At 35.8% G+C, this 22486-nt stretch overlaps 1 protein-coding gene across 2 annotated transcripts; it reads left to right on the forward strand.

Moving 5' to 3' along the window:
- Window positions 1-204: 204 nt before the first annotated feature.
- LOC121411857 (protein MCM10 homolog) lies at window positions 205-20964 on the forward strand. Of its 2 annotated transcripts, none has more exons than XM_041604738.1 (18): window positions 205-293; window positions 2579-2822; window positions 4053-4247; window positions 5768-5950; window positions 6488-6863; window positions 7677-7836; window positions 9160-9330; window positions 9586-9713; window positions 10142-10222; window positions 10944-11030; window positions 12346-12546; window positions 13701-13771; window positions 15023-15469; window positions 15981-16114; window positions 16967-17080; window positions 17943-18091; window positions 19509-19551; window positions 20860-20964. In XM_041604738.1, exons 2-18 carry the CDS (start codon window positions 2591-2593, stop codon window positions 20926-20928), a joined length of 2841 nt encoding a protein of 946 aa, XP_041460672.1. In that variant the 5' UTR covers window positions 205-293; window positions 2579-2590; the 3' UTR covers window positions 20929-20964. The 2 variants fall into 2 exon arrangements, with proteins under 2 accessions (XP_041460672.1, XP_041460673.1); XM_041604739.1 differs by having other exon boundaries at window positions 4053-4241.
- The last annotated feature ends 1522 nt before the right edge of the window (window positions 20965-22486 follow it).

The raw sequence follows: 22486 nt of genomic DNA on the forward strand, positions 1-22486 counted from the left end.
TTGCTGTATCCATCCACTCAGAGTCATTTCTGAAATTATTATCGCAGACAACGTGTAGATGCACTCCCATTAGCGGAGGAGGAAAGAATAACAAGACTTGAACTTGTCTTGGCCCAGGCCAAGGAGTCGGTGAACGAGAGTGCGACAACGCGAGCTCCGATCCCTCCTCTAGCTCTCGATCGCGCCTAGCCTGTACTCGCACCCGGTCCGGTCCTTCCTGACATGGATCTGGGTCGTCATTCTACCCCGGGTACCAACTGATCATTCAAGCTAAGTCAACGAATCTAAGCAAGGTACTAGTACTAGTAGTAGTAATCATGGCATGCATGGTAATGGCAGTGTATCCTATTGCCTGATACCTTTCAGTGATTCAAAAATGACAACTTACATGTAGTTAAGTCTTAACCATGTTAACTATAATTAGTATAAGTAAAAATAAAATCAAGAAAAATTGGCGCTTGCTTTTCCAAATAGAAAAGTATTAATAATAGGCCTAGATCTAGATCTATTTGGAATAGCAAGTGCAAATTTTCTTTATTTTATTCTTATTATTATGAAAATAATGAATATGAATGATAAAGTTATTTTGTATTTACATTTTACAATACCGACCGTTCTCTTTGCATCGCACTTGCTGCATACCCCTCCACGAAAAACAATTATTTTCGTGCGTATAAAATTCCATCATTATTCCGGACGCGCGTTAGGGTAAAGATATTAATTTCTTGATTATAATGATGTAAGAAAGAATTTGGTGTGATATTTTTCTTCTGAGTGAATTCTAAGTTTAAGTTTGCTTTTTTATATCGAATCTGAGCAGATGTTGGTAATAAATTTGTGTTTGCTTATTAGTCTAGAGTTTTTTATTTTATTTTTTTCTTTTTAACTGCAAAGTCTGCATGTTCCATCCATGGCTCTTTCCAATTATTATGCTCGTTTGTATATCGTGACACTTCAGCGCTGTCAATTGTCGATGGCTCTAATCATGGTACACCTCGGGCACGGGTACCTTGAAAACTAGCCGTCGACGATCACCCACAATACGCCTCAAAATTTGATCGAAGGAGCAGACAAGATTGAAATTCAGCAAATGACGCCCATATTTCTGTCAGAAAATACATTTTCTGTTATTTTAGTGATAATTAAAGGAGAATGAAACATTTGGAACAAGATAGCTTGTGTGAAAACAGAAAAAACAAAGAAACACATCGACGAAAGTTTGAGTAAAATCGGACAAATAATGAGAAAGTTATGAGCATTTGAATATTGCAGTCACTTATTAATGCTATGGAGATCCTCACATTGGCAATGTGACAAAGATGTGTGATGTCACTTGTGAACAACTCTCCTCATTACTTTAGTATATATTTCACTTAAACTGCCTCTTTTTATCATATCTATCAGTAGATCATGTATTCTTTCTATAGGAGGGCATGTAATACAGATTTTCAAAGAATACATCATGGATAAAGAGTTTGTAACACCATAAAAAAAAGCAAAAAAGATACATTCTGAGGGCATTTTATAGTCCATCAAAGGGAAAGTTGTTCACATGTGACATCCTTTGTCACATTGCCAATGGGAGGATCTCCATAGCATTAATAGTAATTGCAATAAGTGCTCATAACTTTCTCATTATTTGTCAAAGTTTTCTCAAATTTTCTTTCTTCTTATTCTTTGATTTTTCTGTTTTGACACAAGCCTACTTATTCCAAAGGTTTCATTCCCCTTTAAGTTAAAAGTTGGATTTTTTTTACTTGTTTTTGCAATCTTGTTCTATGTATTGTTCTGTGAAATTGAACTGCAGAAGTCTTACGGTACGAAATTGTTTTCATACGCAGTAATACATGTATGCGCGTCTGGAATCATGATAGTGTCTGGTAATGCAATACGTGACTATACTGCATTAGTACATAGCTATGACTCGACTTTTATCCTAAAGTTGATCTGAGGAAATTGTTATCAAGCAAATAAATCTCAGCAAAATTTAGTTAATATTTGAGTTTAAGAATCTAGGCAATATAAGTTAGAGAACAAAATTGAAGAAAATCGTAACATGATTCTAGTCTATCATGCCATGGTCATGGAAATTGGAATTCATATTTTTTTGTGTTCAGTAATTCAAACTAAGACCAAAAAAAAAGAAGGCTTCAATTAAGTTTTAAAGTGTCCTAACACCTCACCCCCATTCTACTACATATACTACCAGTAAAGTCGTTTTGATTTTCATCACTGTAAACTTATACCTCGGTCACATTTGATCTTCTGCTGCCGTACGGCGAGTCAAAAACAGCAGTTTTTAACATTTTTTTTGTAATAGCCGCATATTTGGTTTGAATAGAAATGAATAAAACGGCTGTTTTCGACTCACCGTACGGCCATAGAGCAAATGTGACAGAGGTATAAATCAAGACATGACAACATGAGACTATTTCAATTTGCATGCCGATTTTAATCTCTTGATATCACTCACATCATGGTCATAGAAGAAAGTACAATATCTTTAGAATAGTTCTTTAATAAGTATATGCATTGCCATTGCAAGATAACACAATTTTTTTTAAATACTCAATCACAGGTTTTGATAGAAATGGCAGGTGAGGATTATGGAGATGACCTTGATGCACTCACTTCACTCCTTGATGACGAAGACGATGCGGATCCATACGACAGCGGTGATCCTTTCTCAGTAAAGAGCGAACACTCGCAGCAAGTGTCACAAGCAGTCAAGAAGCAAGTTACCAGTCATGAAAGAAAAAAGAGATCTGTTGGATCCAGTCAGAGCAGTGGGGATGATGAAAAGTCAAAAGAAGAGTTGATAGGTAGGCCTTTTTTGTTATATTTTTTAAGAATGTTTATGCACTCTAAGGGACTCAGTTTTGTATTTATGCGGGGAGTAATAAAAAGCTCTCCTAAAACTTTTAAGGTGTATAAAAAAAGGTGAGTAATAGGAGAGCCACTGCAAAAACCTCTTCTTTGACGTACAAAAGGAGCTTTTTTTGTCCAATTACAAAATAGATAGAGGAATGTACACTAAGTTCCATCCAACAACCAAAGGAGACAAAAAATCAGATGCCCTGAATATGTGCAATACTTATCTCAATTTCTCATTTTAAATGTGTGTTATTGCTTAAATATAATTGTGTATAGTGTCTTTTATAAAATAGCTTTGTATTTTTAAGCATCGTGATTGGCCAATACACGTCACATGACATCCAACTTTTTTGGTGCACTGCACGGCAGTGCAAAAGGTGCGCAATGAAAATTGATATTACACTCTCGAGCAAACCAGTGCGGTAGAAGTCCCGGGAGAAGTCCAACAAAACTGTACTGTAACTTTTTTGAAATTTGTTTCTGTGTTGCTATTTTATAAAACAAATCATGCACTCACTCTGTTGTGCGTAAAAGTAAATGCAGAGAAAGCTTGGTTTCTTCAGATGATGCACACTGGGCACTCACCGCAAGCGGCTCATGCACAGTGCGGCATCTATCTAAAGACCTCTCGTGCTCTGCATTTCAAATAATGCACTCGGTTGTGTGCATTATTTGTATAATTTATTAAACTTTGAGTGAGAATGAGGTTTTCAAGGTTGGCACTAACAGTTCAATCATTGACTGACACACAGTCTAGATCCAGGTGAAGTGATGTCAGAATAGAGATTATACATGGAAGTAAAATGTTGTATACATAATACAAAAGTGTACATGTATGATTTTGCTTGATTTCTAGTTTTACTGCATTCATCATTTTATGTCATAAAAATCCATTTCGCTTAGGCGAGCGATAAATCACTCTACCCGAAATGGATTAAGGTGAGTGGTAGCGAGTGATCACTCTCGCTCCCCCTTAAAACTGAGTCCCTGCATTCTGTGAGGGAAAATCTGTATTTTGATATGCATGATTGCTAATTTTTTTATAGTATTTCTGACTCTCTGTTGAGTTAGTATTTGATACTTTGCTGATACATGTTGCTGAAACTTTCCACTTTCTTTCTCTCTCTAACTTCATGGTATGGTATAATTTTTTTGGCGCCTGTTGATTTTCTCTGCAGAGGAACTGCAAAGGTTGCGAGAACAGATGGTTCAGATGAAGGGAGGTACCCCCGCTTCATCACAGAGTAGCTGCCCAACCAAGGCTTGTCCTAAGAAAGAAACCTTTTCAGATGCACTCTTTGCTGACCAAACACCAAAACGAAAGCAAAAGAAAGATTCTTCAATTCCAGCCAAGAAGGAATCTCACAGTATAAGTACGTCTCATGTAGCAGTGCCTCGTTTTCTTCTGCAGTTATTTTAGTTTCCACTTAATGGCCCGTATTCTGAACCCGGGTTTAAATTAAATCCTGGTTTAAAGTTGTGGTTTTACTATGGAGAGCCAATTGGAGCACAAATCCCTAACGGTATACATCCAATTCATTAATTCATATGACACCCAAATTGTTCATAATTGTCTGGGAATGATAACTGAAGTATTTTCCCTCATTATGAAAGCAAAAGAAAACAAAACAGTAAACATAAGAAATATACAATTTAAACCGAATTTTTGAAATTTTGGCTCCCCATAATTTTAGCAAAGAGTTAGACCGTGGTCTAAGATAAACCTGACTTCAGAATACGGGCCAATGAGTTCAGGTTGCTAACTTTATCAATTGCAGTAACTGCAGTGTGTTGTATAGTCTACAGAAGTGCAACTTTAACCCTTGGTTGTTTGCCAGCCACCAGCACATGGGTTTATAGCGGTTAATTTATTACACTTTGTCCATGAAAATTTCTTTTGGGCCCACTTCAGAAAGAGCTTAATTATAGTAATTTTGCCTTTATAGTAGCTAATACTAACTACCATGGAAAACTTGATTTTGATTGTTTTATGATCTCTTTTACTATCTGTGTCATTCTTATATTGTTTTCTGACTATGAAAACAAATTGTACAGTGTGTCCCCAAAAAAAAGGAAACCTGTTTTCAGAGATAGATTTCACAACTCCATGTATTAAACATGTTTTTACTATGAATTTGATACTAATGTTAAGAGTGGAATCTCATCTTAATTTGAGACCAACAGCTAAGTAAATCATTCCCGCATGGCACATAACAAACAACAAATATTGAGGCCTATCAGAAACGTTAAACCGATTCCACTCTCATTTCAGGGATCAGTGTGAGAATCCTAATGAAGAATTCACAAGAAATGCTCATGAGCCAATCGTCGAATAAGCATGATTAATCACAAATCTATCTGTCCAAATTTTCTGCGCAACTTGATTTTGACATTAAAATTCAAAATCGTCTTGCTCATTACTGCATGAATTGTTCGTCACATATTACGTATCAACACGTAGAGAAATAATTGAATTGTACGATGATGAAAATGAAATATTTAATTTGCCTTTGAATAAAGAAGATGTGGGAAACCTGGGGAGTGTTTCATGAAAGGACTTGTCGGACGTTTTATCCGACAAGTCCCATTTTATCCGACAGTTACTATAGTAACAGTGCCTCTCAGCCAATCAGAATCAAGGAAAGATGTCAGATCTGACAACTTGTCGGACAGAAATGTTGATGAAACGGTCCCCTGGTTTCCTTTTTTTCTGGGACGCACTGTATACTGGTAATTGCAATTTGTTTAAAAAGACTTTAAAAAGAACTACTCCAGATTAACAATCTGATTTTCTATAGTGGAACTTGATGGAGAATGAATGATTAAGTGAAGTGTTGTGTATCAGATGCTCATATGATTATCTTCATCAATATTTCTTCTTTTTTGGGGATAGATTATGAAGATTTTGATAATGAAGATGGACTGTCAGACTTGTTTGATGATGAGATGGAGGATGAAGATCAGGAGAAGAAAGATGTCCGCAAAGTGACGCCACAAAAGGCCAAGTCCCTATTCAAGAAGAACAATAAACGTCATGCTCACACCCCTCAGACTACAACAGCTCCTCCTAAGAAAGGTTTGTATTTCATTAACCAACCTTGCATCCAAACTAGTCTGTTATTTCCTTTAACTAAAACTCAGAAAAGCTAAAGTTAATAGAAGATCTCTTGTGTAATATTCAAATATGTCAAAAGTTCAGCAGCATTTCATGATTAGTTATGAACTCGCATATGCATGCCACAGTTCTCCAGATGCCTTATTTTATACTGACTTATACTACTAATGTGTCTCAAATGTTTTATTGAATGAAGTCTCATTGTACTCAATTATCTTATACCTTAATCACTTTTATGTATATATTGACAATGAAAATATACATGTAATGATGATATTGGATTTAACCATAAGAAATGTATAGTGTCCGAAATCAGTTAATAACATCATACTTAGATCCTAATATCATGCCCTTGTTAAAAGCAATTGCAATATTTCCTTAGAATCTTATGCCTGTAGTGATAGTCCTGCCTAGTCATGATCTCTGACTTTTACTGTAAGAGTTGTTCACTTTTTCTCCCCTTACTCACTTCTTCGTCTCTCTGTCTTTCATTTGCAGTGTCTCCTTATAAGTGCAATTTATGTGACCAAACCTTTGACAACCGGCAAGCTATGACTGTGCACGAATTCAAGCACAAAGTAAGCCGATACAGCTGTGAAGTCTGTCAGAAGAGCTTCACGAGCAAACTCCAACTGGAAACTCATTCCAGGACTCACAATACCTCTGAACCCAAGTCCAAGTCCAGTCCGCCGGAGCCAAGTAGCAAGGCAAGAAGTGGTGTCAGTGATGGGGCTATTGGTGGTGTGAGTAAAGGCAGCAGTGGGGATGGAGGATCGCAGAAGATGGTGCCACATCTTGGAGCGGGATCAAAGCGGAAGCAAATCAAAGAGGAAGAGCAGTGCGAGACAGAATACTTCTCAAGGATTCGCATCATGTAAGTTGTCATTTTCTATAGAGTACCGAAATGATGACATCACAAAAAAAATTATTTTAGCATTTCATCGTTTTTGATACCATATTTTGGTAGAGCATGATGAAAAAACCCCACTACCAAGTTTGGGTTGTGGGGGTTTTTCATCTCTTCCAAAATATGGTATAAAAAACGCTGATATGCAAAAAGTGAAAATTGATGACGTCACAATTCGGTTCTCTATTACCATTTGACCTGTGGCCATTTACATGGTCTTCTAACAAGTGTATACAGTATTGGTAATGTCTTTCTTTCAAGTTTATTTCACTCTTACAAGAAGTGATTAGCTGGAGTATTTGTCTTTTTCAGGGGGAAGGATTTCACGTCTTTACACTGGTACTAAGCGTACCTTTGGATGAAAAAAAAATCTCAAAATACATTCCTCGCATGTCAGCAAATTATATTCAATCTGTGTAAAAGTTGTCCAAGGATTATGATTCAATGTAATTAAATAACATTTCAGAGATTTTTATACAATTTATAAATGCCAGATATCCATTTTTTTAAAACAGTCATAACTGATAATTCCAAGTCCATGTACATTCCCTGCAAACAGGATTCTGTTTGTATGGGATGTTCATTAACTTAATGAGTCAAGAATCAGGCCTTAGGATAAAAGGATAAAACAATTTTTTTAAGTTTTAAGTTTAAATGGAATAAAGACCTAGACGTCATTTGGGAATAAGAACAAAAAACACGAGCTATATTTGTATCTTTTCCAATTTGTAGGGTGCATTGTTAATGATATTTCCGTTTTATAATGTTTGATTTATGTAGAAATCCTCTGGTATCTTCAGCTGTGATGAAAGAGAGGATGAAGGAACGTAAGATGATTCGAATGAGCATCTTAAATCACTACTCCAAGACGGGAGCAATGGAAGGAGACTGGGTGACGATGGGTGTTCTTCTACGAAAGACACTAAGAACAGATACAAAGGTACAGCAGGGGTATTTTCATGTTCTTTAGTAATCCAGGGCCCCATCTCACAAAGACGATTGATCTAATCAATAACAACTATGGAAAGCCAGCAACGTCAACATCTAATAAACATGTTTGTTCAAAATATTTTCTAGATATGATGTATAATGATGTACCACAGCAGTGGTATTTTCATGTTCTTTAGTAATTCAGGGCCCCGTCTTACAAAGACTTACGGTTGATCTAATCAATCACAACTATGGAAAGCCAGCAACGTCAACATCTAATAAACATGTTTGTTCAAAATATTTTCTAGATATGATGTATTTTCATAATTTAGTGTGCTTCTTTTTGTTTACAAAGGACATTGTGGAAATTTGCTATAGAAAAAATATGACATTGATGGATTTCCATATACTTGGGATTGATCGAATCAATCGTTACTCTTTGTAAGACGGGGCCCTGGGGTCCCTCTTACAAAGAGTTGCGATCAACCACAACTATGGACGGCGCAACGTCAACATCTAAAATGCAAATTTGTTCAAAATATTTTCTAGATACGATGTTTACTATTTATACATCATCATTCTCTTGAAGATTCAGTGCAATTCTATTTGTTTACTAAATAGATTGTGCAAATTTCCTGTAGAAAAAATTATGGTATGAATGGATTCCCATACAATTGAGATTGATTGGATCAATCATAACTCTTTGTAAGACCCTGATGATGAGCGGAAAAGAAATTGTCATACATTTTAATATATCTAAACTTGAAGATGGCTGTTTATTGATGTGTGCTTTATCAATGGACACAATTTATAAGTTTTTGCTATTGTTAAGATTTTGATGAGAATTATGTTTGGAACTGAAAGGATAATGCAATGGGACATTTGAAATGAATAATCTGACTTTCTGGTACAAATTCACTGTAACGGTTAAATTGTAGCCATGCAACTTTGAATTCATAACTTCTTTTAGTCACTTACACCGATGTCAGGAGTATCCATAAATTGATCATTTTGATTTTGATTTATCGGCAATTCCATAAAATGATCAACCATTTTGTATGTCCGACCCCCATTTTTCTCACATTTTACTTCACTTCATTAACTGACCAAGTCATGGTCCTTTGAGAACATTATACACTATAAAGAACAAGAGACTGAAAATTTCTTGGATGTACATATTTTGCGGAATTGCCCCCTATGTTTTAATGTAAATCGAGCAAAATGAAAAATTACATTTACCACGATAAATTTCTTTCATATTAATGTTTGGTTTACATTGGCATTTGACTCTGAGGTACTCATTATGACTGGTAACTTTTTTTTTGTTTCCTAGGGTAAACCATTTAGCATCTGGGTGTTGAATGACCTTTCTGACCTGGAAGAGAATGTAAGCCTCTTCCTGTTCGGTAAGATTCATGAGGAGCACTGGAAGACCGTTGAAGGATCGGTGATTGGACTCCTCAATGCCTGTGTCATGGAAAAGAGGGACAATTCAAACTACAAGGTCAGGAAGTCCACAGTTATTTTTTATTTATGATAATAAATGGTAAACAATTTTTTTTATCACATAATGTCACGATGTCTGTATGTGCTTCGAAGCAAAAAAATATGCATTGTTTGGTACTCATTGTTGGATTTATGAATATATTGAGTTTTAGCCAATGAATTTAAATTAAACAGTGATCACTTTGTTTTTGTCACAGTATTGAGTCTCCTAAAGATTATTAAAAAGGATTTTTTTTCTTTCTGCCTGTTTCAGGATTCTGGCAATGTTCAACTTCGTGTCGACCACCCTCAGAAGATTCTTCTGATGGGAAAATCAAAAGACTTTGGTCGATGCAGATCAACCAAGAAAGATGGTCAACCGTGCTCACAAATTATCAACACGTAAGAAACTGATGACCCAATATTTTTCACTTTTTGTTCCTGTCCTAGGGTTTTGCTAAAAACTCAGGGTTGGGGTTACGTTTACTGGAAGGATTTATGGTCGACTTGTTTCAGAGCAAATCTGGAATCTAGGAATCATTTTCATTTTTCTTACCATACATGTATAACCTTATCTACATTGATAAAAACGATGGAGAATTTATTCAGACTTCAGAGTGGTTATAGTTATCTTTGTGAAAATAAGCAATGTAAGATTTTCTGTTATTAGAATGTAATCATTCTTACATTTCTTTGTAGTACACAAAATACTTTCTCATTCAGTTCTTCCTATACATGGGATCTATGTAGCAAAAGGTCAATGCCATCCAAAATGACACAATTTTTACAGAATTAAATGTATAATTTCTTTATTTCTGTTGACTTTCCAGGAGTGACTGTCAATACTGTTCATATCATGTCCAGGCTGAGTATAAGAAAGCGGGCTCTAAGAGAACAGATCTCAGCTCATCGTAAGTTATTATCTTTTAGCTTCTTTTTTTATGTAACTAGTATTTAGTGTTATTACTTTGGCTACTGTCTAAATTTTGAAGACAAAATGATAACATATATTCTAAAGGTATTTTTTATTCTGCATTCTCAGAAGTTATTACATATGTACCATACTTTTATAGCACTTACTGTATTGGTTGAATAGTAAATCAGCACTGTAGCTGTGTTTTTATCTTTACATTGATCAAAAGAGAAAATTCTTTCATGTTCATAATTGTTTGATTTTTAAGTTTTTAACTAGAAATATATGTAGCTAGCAAAGGGATAATAACCTTGTTTGGGGTTATACCAAAAAGCATGTTATAGAGCATATTTAGCTTTCTTGTAATCATTTTCACCTTAAATTAAAGTTCGAGGTATTAGTATTTGGAGCGTTGTGGCCCAGTGGATAAGTCTTCTGACCTTGAAACAGAGGGTCATGGGTTCGAATCCCAGCCATGGTGTAATTTCCTTCAGCTTTTCAGCAAGAAATTTATCCACATTGTGCTGCACTCAACCCGGCAGGATTAATTCCTTGAATGCGTGAGCGCTGAAAGGCAGCTCGAGCTAAAGCCGGGGTAATAATAATAACGCGCCTCGGAATAGAATATTTCTCGATAGATGGAGCTATATAAATGCCTATTATTATTGTTATTATTATCATTATCCCCAATTTAACATTGCCACGCTCTTTTGTTTCAGGTACTCTGGTATAACTCCCAAATCCTTCATGAAGAAAATGCAGAAAGATAATGTATTCTATGGAGGAAAGAGTGTGGCTGTGCCAAGGTAAATTTAATTTCCACCCTCTCCACCCACCCCCCCCCCCCTCACCTTCTTCCTCTCCCTTTCCCGTTCCTTTCCCCTCATCTTTTAATTTGTCCTTGGCAGATGTTCAAATTTGTGCCGTCTTCTTTTTATAACAGGACTGATCCAATTCAAATGTCTTTAATATGAATCAAATTGAATATAACGATGAGCCTACTTAGATTTGTCACTGTTTTGATAAAAATTTAGTTTTCCACTCACCCAGCAAAAACCTGCTTTATGGTCATGCATGTGTACAGCAGCGCAGTGGCCCCCCCCCCTTGGAATCTAGTTATAGTATGCACAATTGAACACAATAAAATGTGATTTTAAACCTTACTCTGATCATTTTATGAATGAAATGAACCAACCTGAGCAGCTTTCATATTTTCATTATGTATCTTTTCTGAATCCATGTCTTGCCATTGAGTCAATGAAGAAAGAAAATGAAGCATTGTACCTCTCTTACATTCATCCAGGTGAAATTTCATTATACTTCTTAGAATATTCATATAGTACTGTGTGATATATACCAAAATAATTCTCGATGTGCGGTTTATTTCTATGCACCGATCAGTCTATCTTCCTATATTTAGTAGAGAGTTCACTAAGTGCATTGTCTGTGAAATTTTGCTGACTTTTATTACATATAATCTAAGGGTGACATGACATTTGCTCTGGTATTGATATCTCGGAGAGCGTAGGTTTAGAGTTCGGATTGCAACAGAGTTTTTGGTTCAGATTAATGTAAATAAAGGATTGGATTTTAGATAGTTTTGGAGGTTAGGTTTTATGCTTAGCTTAACAAGCATCAGAGTTTTTGGTTTAGATTAATGTAAATCTATGGATTACGGTTTAAATAGTTTTGCAAGTTAGGTTTCATGCTTGGCTTAACATGCAAATTTTCCATGGTAGTAATTGTCGCCAGAGTAAATGTCTTGGAACCAATTTAAGATACTGAAGTCCTTTGCTTCGGAACGATTCAAGCAAATTTCATTTTGTCAGGGAAAAAAAATGAAAGCAGGCTTCATGGTATATTCTAAACTATCTGAAACCTCTGCAGTTACTTATATTTGAAAATATTCTGTTGATTCATATTAACCCCCAAAGTATTAATGATAGTAGATTTTTTTTATGCTTTGTGTATTTTTATAATTCTATTTTGATACTGTTATGTTTAATGCTGTTGTTTATGTAAAAATTCTGTACAATTCAGCTCTTGCTGCGATCAGTCTTTGAATAAAATACCATTATTATTATTATATTCCCTTAATGTCTTTTTTGTGACACCTTGTAGCATGTGCGTGGTTGGTGGGGGAGTGAAGTCCCACTCCAAGGCCTCGAGTTTCAAGTCCAGCAAGCTGAACCTGAAGAGCCTTGGGGTGAAGGGAGCCGATACCGTCATGGAGGAGGCCAAGTCCAGCGTCCTGACCCTACTCGGCAAGGGAGAGAAGGAGGAAGATACCCTGGTCAAAGTGTCGGGCGCCTCAAAGGAATTGTAAGTCAAATAAAATCCTTTAACCCTATTTAACCCCCCCCCCTCAACAAACCGTGCGATATTTTCGTCACGCGAAATTTTTTGACTCGCTGACTTTTTACTTTCAAGTCTTGCGCAACTTTTGAGACCAATTTTGCGTCACCCGGGTGCGTGGTTCCGAAATTACGCAACATTGTGTAAGTGCATGTCAGACCAAAAATTGCTCAAAAACGTGATTTCATGTACAAAGTCAATGCAAATTGTGTTTTCAACCAAAATTCATAAATGCATGATTATTTTTGGTTTTGCTGGTCTAAATGTATTTATTTTATGCTTTTTGTGATCACAGAAGAGTCCCCAACAAATTTCATTGAAAAAACAATGAAAAACAAAAGAAATTGCAAAAAACAATATAATACATAAGTACAGCACAATGAGTTTCTATACCAAAAATTAGTACATTTGGAGCTTTATTTAGGGAGTTACGCATAAATTAGCATAATCACTTAGTAGCAATTCGCATGAAATAAATTACTGTACAATCTTGTAGATTAGGTCCAAGGCAACCCACGTGCCAATTTTCGGTGCAACCGTACGGTCAACGGCTGAGATCTTAGGGGGCCTGGGAGGCCCCCCCCCCCCCGGCAATATGAACTCCCAAAATACCCCGGCCTAGAAAGGGTTAAACTGAAAACACAATGACTCCAAAAATAAAGTTTAAACATTAATAAATTGCTTGAAGCTTGTAATAATTGTGTGAAAGTGTATGGTTTCATGTGAACTCAGTTTTGTAGACCAATGTGTGTATTAAGAAATAATTGTACTGTAAAATTCTCTGAATAGGGTAATTTGATTATGTACAGAAAACTCACTTTCTTATTTATTGTAATTAAACAAATATTTTTTATCAGAATTTATTTTTAAATGTAAAGATAATTTCCTGTTTGATTTGAGATCCAAGCATTCAATATTCATTAGAATTACACTACAGTATTTATTTTGTTGGGAGTTTTTTTTTTCCTTGTAATCCTATACATTATATATTTTTGTCTGGCTGTGAATTTAGATTTCTATAACATTCATCAAGACCGCTTTTGATGATTGTACAACCTCATTCTCTTTCATGTCATGTATTGTTGCTCTGATGTGTTTTCATTGTTGTTTTGTTCATTCAGCACAAACTTGCTGAAAGCACCAACCCCAGGAGCTCAGAATCTTGTTAGACATATGGTTACAGTAGAGAAGAGTAAGTAATTCCAGATTTCTGGTGGGTGTTTCATAAAGCTGTTCGTAAGTTAAGAGCGACTTTAAGAACGACTGGTGATCCTTTCTAGTGGCAAAGGGTGGTAATAATAATAATCTGCTTTTCTATAATGCTTAATACATAAGAAGGACTTGTCTAAGCGCTTAACAGATATATCATTACCCCGGTCATCGGATTCAATCAGTCATGCCTGCACACAATGTGTGCATATCCTCCAAGTCGCTCTGAACTTACAAACAGCTTTATGAAATGGCCCCCAGATTTCTAGGGCCCGTCCTACAAAGACTTGCGATTGATCCGATCACAGCAAATATGGAAAGCCAGCAAAGTCAACAAATGAAATGCATATTTGCTCAAATTTTTTTTTCTAGATATGAATGTATATCCATAAGTTCATTGATTTCTTGACATTTCAATGTGTTCTCCTTTGTTTACAAAGGATTTTTTGCACATTTCCTATAGAAAAATTATGACACTGATGGATTTCCATAGAGTCACGATGATTGGATCAATCGTAACTCTTTGTAAGACGGGGTGGTGTGATGATTATACTATAAATGGGATCACCTCCTGGCAGTTGGGTAGCCTCTCCTGTAAAATAGATTGCTTGCACCTGTTCTATAAAACTTACAAAAATGACAATCAATGAAAGGCTATGTATATAAAAAGGATTTTCATATCCCATATGATGAGATGTATTCTAAAGAGGTTTTGGGAACAAATGACAATGCATTTGGATTTCAAGTATATGATGATATTTCTTACTGTTTCAATCAACCCTTCTATATTGGAAATTAAAGTCACAGTCTACCTCCTTGTCATTGTCCAAGTGAACAGATGTATCAGAAACTATGTAACTAGAGGACACAATCTAAAACTTTTCATGAAAAGATTCAAGATTGGATGTTAGGAGTAAATTTTTTATCAATGAGGTGTAAGAGATTGGAACAATCTACCTTAAGAAATTGTAGAGGCAGTCATGGGAAAGTTTTTAAAATCGGATTGAGATTGACAAATTTTGGTTGAATTAGAGATTTAAATACCGCTAATTCCAGATGCACATTCAAGTTTTAATTAGCCTAGGATAGTAGCAATAAACCTTGACACTTGACGTTAAAAATCCTATTCATCTGTATCCTGATGTGATGAGACTTTACACTCTTGTACCAAAATATAACAATGCTTAAAAAGTAAGATTATGGTAGAGATGAAAATTATTTACTTTATTTACAGCCAAGAAAAATGTTGCTGCCATCTCTGCTGACAACCTCCTGAAGCAACACAAGCAAGAGATGGCTTCCAAAAAGGCTGCCAGAGCTCACGCCCTTGGCAAACCATCTACGTCATCCCCATCCTCCACTCTGACGGAAAGCACCCGGTTCAACACGTCCAAGACTCCAGCTGATGCTGCACCCATGCTAGGGCGGGGTTGGAGTGGAGGAGGGGATATTGACCTGGGGGCAAGTCCCGTCAAGACGGCTACCCCACCCAGCAAGGGAAAGTCGAGCGCATCCGCACTGATCGCTAAACAGAGGGCGCTAGATATGATCAACAAGAAGGGTGGCATAGCAAAACAGGACCCGAATGATGTCGGGAGGAGAAAGAAGATGGATGAACGGCAGAAGAAGGCAGTGAAAAGAAGAGTGGAGGAAAATTGGCGTAAAGATGAACTCGAAGCTGGTGAGTGTCAGTAATAATTATAGGTCATGCATTGCAGATAAATTAGAAAACTAAAGTTCTGTTGATGAAAGATGTATGTTTATATCCTCTCCTAAATGTTACTTCAGTATGTCAATGCAAATGCTTGGTTCAGATTACCGGTATGTGTTTTTCTTTCATCTGTCCAAGATTGTAATCTTTCTTTGCAAAGAACTTGAGTGAAAAATATCAACATATATGAACTTATTACCTATCAGTGATAGCTTGCAGTGTTACTTTATATCTTGACATAGATTTGTTTTAAAGAATATGGGATTTTATAAATAATTACTCCTTCCCCTGTCCCTATCACCTTCTCCCTTCTCATTTCCTCATTCCCTTTCCTCTTCTCTTTCTTTTCTTTCTCCCTGTATTTTCCCCTCTCTTATCTCTCTTGCTCCATCTCTTATCTCTCTTGCTCCCTCTCTCTCTCTCCCCACCAATGTGTGAATCTCTTTCTAACTCGCCCTCCGTCTATATTATCCAATTTTAGAGCCCGACAGCTCCACCTGTTCTAGAGCCACAAAGAAGAGGAAGACATTCCTGGGCCAAGACCTACAGATGAGCAAAGATGAGATGGATAAGATCCTCAAAGCAAAATCTAGCCATGCTGGACTTCTTGCTGAGGTGAGAATTAGGGTTGTCGTGTTGCTTAAAGTACAGAATATACTTGAATCTGCTGTAAACAGTTGTCATTGGCTGACGGAGATGCAAATTATGCAAACTATCTTTGATGATTTCATTAGGGCTCCATCTGATGAAGAGTTGCAAAATCTTCAATTCATTTAATTCAAACTAAAAGTGCAATTGATCTGAAAAATCACTTAATTATACATCTTCAGATCAATCAGTTTGATTTTAATTTAAAGCTATGTAAACTCTTCATAAGACGAGGCCCAGATCTGTGTTTTTTTTTTCAATTGAAATATCTATCTGTAATGAGCTCCTACCATATATTTTGTTTTAACCATCCCTTACTGTTGTTTGGAAGATGATAATGACATTTCCTAATATTGAGAGATGTGTTATTGTTAGACAATTTCTTACAGGTAACCATATACTTCACCAAGGTGGAGATGTGCCAATTTTAGATTACTGTCTTGCCAAAGAATGGAAGCAGTGCAGCGAGATTTGAACCATGGACATTTGGGCTCATAATCTGGAGACTTATCCACTGATCCAATACATGCCAATATGAATATTCCTATTTGCGGGAAGGAAAATTGCCAATTTGACCTGTTTGACCTATTTGTTCTATTTCTTTGACAGTTTTATGTTGCATTGAATAGGAAAATAAAGAATCTTCTTATTTCTTGAAATTTCTTGGCAATTTTATTTTTGGGGGAGGAAGGAGGGGGCCCTTAGGGTTGGCAGGTATGTGATCAGAAACACCTCGACACTACTCTCTGTTGCACTTTTTGATTACTTGAGGTATTCAAGATTGATCATATTTCAAACATTTTTTCTTGATTGTCTCAGTATGAAGCAGAACTCATGGATCGATATTTCAAGGAGATGGAAAAGAAGGAGGGATTGGAGAACAAGCTTGATTCCATCAGAGAGATGAAACGAAAGGTGGTGTCTTGCAAGGAGGTAAGCTCCAAATCGAAGGGAAAATTAAGTGTTCTTAAGGTCAATCAATATCTTATTCACTTTGGTTTAAAAAAATGGAAAAGACAAACCTTTTCACACTACCTAGTTGAATCAGAAATGCTCTATATTGATCACATTTTGGTATTAATTGCACGCAATTAGAGATCTATTCCCATGATGCCAAAGTAGATGATAATGTTTCAATATTGATAAGTTAAGTAAGACATAAAATTGAAGTCTATTCATGTGTTGTTCTTTTGAATATTGGGAAACATGTTGAATGAATGAATGGATGAATGAATGAATGAATGAATGAATGAATCATTGAGTGAGTCAGTCAGTGAATGAGTAGTATTTGCAAGTATCTGCAATGACATCTTAGAGGTGATGTGAGATAAGACTTTGCTTTTGGACCACAAATATGATCGATTGTCCCTCTATCAGTCTGGGTGATTGATGTGAGGTTGTGGTAGGGAAAATCTTCTGAAGAAATAGCAGGCAATAAATTTGTACCAGAAGTCAAAAATTTTCATAAAGCATTGTGTACATGACCTGGTTGTATACCTTGTAATCCTCAATTTGTCTGCTCAACGCCATTGGAAAGTCCATCTGCATTGCCTTGCATCTCTGTAAATTATTGTACATACTTCCAATCCACTTTTTAAAATTGTGCTACATTGGTAATTGTGTTTATAATATGATTTTAAATTCTTTTTGATTGAAGAACTGCATCTCATTATCCTGTTTTGCCTTTCTGGCAAGTTGATGAACTTCACCTTGTTGTTGGCCTGCTAACGCTTCAGATAAAGTATTTTAGCAGCACATTTAATAACATTTCTTTGTTTTCTTTATTTCTGCACAGTGCTCTTTCACTTGGTTCTTCCCCTCTGATCTGTGCAAGAAAGAAGGTCACTCACTCCACTGGCATGAGGCCATGCAGAGGTTCTTTGTATGTAAAGACTGTAACTCCAGGACCATTGCCTTTGACAGGATACCAACAAGAGCTTGCAGGTAAATATATCTAATCCAAAACCAGTCAAAACCAGTTAAAACCAGTTCAATCTACTCCACTCCAGTCCAATGCAATCCAAAAAAGTGCATTGGCAATACTTAATCATTCAATGGTAAATGTACCTTCATTCATTCTTAAAATTGGTAAATAACCTGTGATATAACCTCACATTTATTGGACTTTGAACATAGTGCTTTTTTTTTTTTGCTTTTTGCTTTATACCGTGCGAGTCAAAATAAAACGTGACACCTCACAAATCCCCAATTTGAGGAAAACATATTTCATGAACACATAATGGTTATCAATGGCCTGAAGAGTATCTTCCACCAAATAATTTTGATTCCATATTTGAGTGGTATGTGTAAACGCTTGGATAATCAGCCCGGGGGGGGGCCACTTCCATTCACGAGTGGATACCATGCGCGACCATGGGGTCTCAAAAAGCACCCTAAACACGTAATTTTCATATTCTGATATTTCACCCTTAAGTATTGGCGTGTGAACCCCCACCCTTAACAAGTATTGGAAACAAAACGATACTCTAGGCAAATATTCCCTGAAATGGACCCCAAAGCAAGTACAGGAATGTTTTATTGTTACGGGTCCTAAATTCGGTCGTCGGCTTTACCTTATTTGGTTTAGTACGACCCCACCTTCTACACCTCGCGCAAATCGGACTCTAAACACGAAGTGTTGGGGCAAAAAGGACATCCTTTATAAAACATTTTAATTTTGTTTTATCATCCCCGCAAATTCGACCCTAAACACGTTATTTTCCTAGCGAAATAGATACCCTTTTTTCATTATTTTTGTGTTTTTGACACCCTTATCACGTTACGTACGTAACGTGCCCTATCGTGAAATAGACATCCTTTTTACATGTTTTTTTGGTCGCGCATGGTATCCATTCGTCAATGTAAGTGGCCCCCGGGATAATCACGAGGTATTTTTTACTGAGATGTAAAGTTGGAATTTTGCCTAAGTAAGAAGTGAGGCACGACTTCAATGAATGAATCCAGATGGCAATGATGTCATGAGGTAGTAAACATATTCGCAAACCCCTTTTCATTGAAATTAATTTTAGAATTGATAATAAAAAGTGGTTTTTAAACAACTCTAATGTTATTTATTGAAAAAAATGTTTTGCATTTGTATGATAATGTCATCATTGACATTAATTGGAATCATGCCTTGCTTTGGCACAAGTAAAGTTTAAACTACTGCAAAAAATATCTAATAAATATCCAAGCATGAAGACATACCACAAATATGGTATCTCTTTTTGGCCATATATAATGATTATATGTCGATGTGTTATTTTTAGCTTAAATTAGAGGGTTGTGTGAGGTGTATAGTTTTTTTTTTTACTCACACGGTAGTTCAGTTTGGGAAATACTATTTATTTTGTTATTTCAGATCCTGTGGAAGTACCCGCTATGAAAGGACTAGTATGCTCAAGGTAAGTGATATTTTTAAGGTCCTTAAATTTAATGTGCTGACTATTTAATGAGCAATACTGCACTTTGAATGAAAAAACGTATAAAAAAAAGGCTGGGGGTCTAGGGAGCTACCTAGGACCCCTGGCAGGTTGCAGGAATGGAGCACCTGGGGGGGGGGATTGCCCCCTGAAGCCCCAGCACTTATGCTACACACATTACTACACAGCATCTGTGTAAATTATCTAGTTCTTCAATTATCCATTCATATTTTAGTCAGAAGAAAATCATGCCTGTATATGGCAATGCATGTCAACCCCTTGCTGTTTCTTTCAATATTCTGTGTGAATAGTTTTGATTGAGGAGTGGGGGCGTGGTGGCCTTATGTTTATCACCCAATTCAAACCATTTCATAATAGTGACACAGTACAAGATGGGTTATTCACAAAAGTCAAGTTTTCTTTGCACATAAAAACATTTAATGACTATAAAACAAATACCACAGTGGCAACAAATGACATACAATGTGCAAGAATAATTTGAAAAACACATATTACACATATTTCACAAAAGATACAAAAAGAACACTGCCCCCTTTTTATGTCGATATAGCTTGCAAGTACAAGAGTTGTCGCATTAAAACAATATGTGAATGCTTATAATCATACAATCATGTTAGTCATGATATAGCCATCAAACAAAATTTGAACAATCATATCAGAAATTGTCATTGTTCCCGAACATGTGAAAGATAATACTCATCACCCATTTTTACATTTGTCTTCTTACCCACATTGAAGTAGTTATACATCAAAACTAATATCTGGCTCACATCACAGCATATCTCCATTACAAGATGTAATGCTGCTGCTTTTGCACTGCACGTCTAATAACATTTCACAAGTCAATATCCATGTGCTGATTTATACAAATTCATCAAAATATTTCCAGCATTTATCTACAAGCAACCCGAGAAAGAAAGCTGTGAAATACATCATAACATTTGGCACGGACATCGAACATGGATACCACCTGCAAGCATATTTACAATCATTCGTGTACCGATATATCCCCAAAATAATCCCCTTGCAACATTTTACCTCCTAAATATGCAAGGTAGAATCTCAAACAAAACATGACATGAGACAGAGATGTCATCAGGCTTTGGCAAGATATAACTTACACCAAAAAATAAAGTATGTACATATTGCAATTTGCCAAGATAAAGAATGTTTGCTTCTACAAATGATTTACAGCGATTATTTCACGGGAACAGGAGTATTTTTCACCCCAGCAATTTCCAATTTACTATTGATTTGTCGTTACTACAGGAGAGAAACGGGCCAAAGATCGGAGGAGAAACCCTACTTGTTCGAGGATTGGAAGAGAAGTACCTGTAACCTCAGAGCAGTGGCACTTCGATGTTTCATCAGGGTATCGTAAACACAAAAGTTTAGCAATCAGTTGCACGCTACATTTTCACAATAAATTGTACATCGTAGTCATTGGAATCAATTGTAAAAAAAGAAAAAAAAAAGATTGTTATGAAGCTTTGTGTTAAGAAAATGTCTTCACGTTTTCCAAACCATGACCCATAAGACTCTACCTTGACGTTCCTCTTAAGTTTTAAACTTGAATGATGATCTTGAAGTTTGGCAAAACATACCAAAACTAAATATGGTGCTGGATGATTTGGGTGGTAATGCTTGTACTTGATAATTCATGAAGAGTAGTTGTTTGTACCTCTTTTCTTTTTCTAACTTTCTAGCTTAGAAAATGGATGAAGTCCATATCTTGATATAAAAATATCAAGAAAGTGTATTTCAGTGTTTGCCTATTTACTTTATTCCCAATGTTTCTCATACCATGTTACTTTTCAAGCTCAGAAAAAGTTCTAATTAGTCTGAATTGTCTAACTTGTTTAATAATCTGAATGTGTCTATAATAAAAGATTTTTTTGTACAGTAACACATTTTTTTTTCTTTAATCTGTTTCTTCTGTTTAAAAAAAAATGTTGACTGCTTATAATGCTTATATTTTTGTTTTCTTTTTTCTTTAGAATATTATGTTGATGAAAAATTCCCTAAAGCACCTACTCATTCCATTATCAGTATTTTTGTACGAGAGGAAAGTTGAAAACTTGAAATTTACCACGTCTTATCAAAATTATCAACATATTGTAAATAAGAAATATCTGAAATCAATAAGCGCTTTTGAACATGCTTGCTCTATATGTATAAAGGAATCATGATGTGGATTAATCAATAAAATTTCATTGAATATTTTGAGGAAATTTTTTCTCCATTTGCAATTTGTTTTCAGTGGTGCTTGTGAGTCAGTATGTGTTCACTGACATTTGGCAATAGTAATTGTATATGGTATTATTTTCTATTTTTTATCGTAAAAGAAGAAAAAAGGTGGATAAACTAATCCTCACATATGCTAAATACGAATCAACTTTGAGGCAAGATTGGTTACGAACAAATATTAGGTGCCAAGTTGATTTTCACTTTTTTTCCTTCAAATTACATGTATACTTCCATGGATTCAACTTTTGTGGATATGAACGACTGATATCACCCTTTTATACGAGTTACAATTACGTATGCAAAAATTTATGTGTTAAAATCAATACAAAACAATGTTCAAACATATGCAATGACAAAACTACATGCAGACATTTTTCTTAGACAAGATCATGGCCCTATCTTATCACAACTTTGAGAGTGACTGTTACCCGTCTCCCAAGCACACAGTTGAGATCGATTTCAAAGTTTTAAATGAGCCGAATGCAACACTTTAATCAGAATGAGCTTATCTGTCTGAACCTGAAGATGTGTTTGTGATAAATTTCAAATGTGAGAATCTCTCACTGCAATGTTTCACAACTTATCGATTCACATAATTTGACACATCAAGTTAGTCCAACCTTTTTTGTTTAACATACATGTACATTTT

The sequence above is a fragment of the Lytechinus variegatus genome, chromosome 3 (assembly GCF_018143015.1).
Source record: "Lytechinus variegatus isolate NC3 chromosome 3, Lvar_3.0, whole genome shotgun sequence".
Lineage (NCBI taxonomy): Eukaryota > Metazoa > Echinodermata > Echinoidea > Temnopleuroida > Toxopneustidae > Lytechinus > Lytechinus variegatus.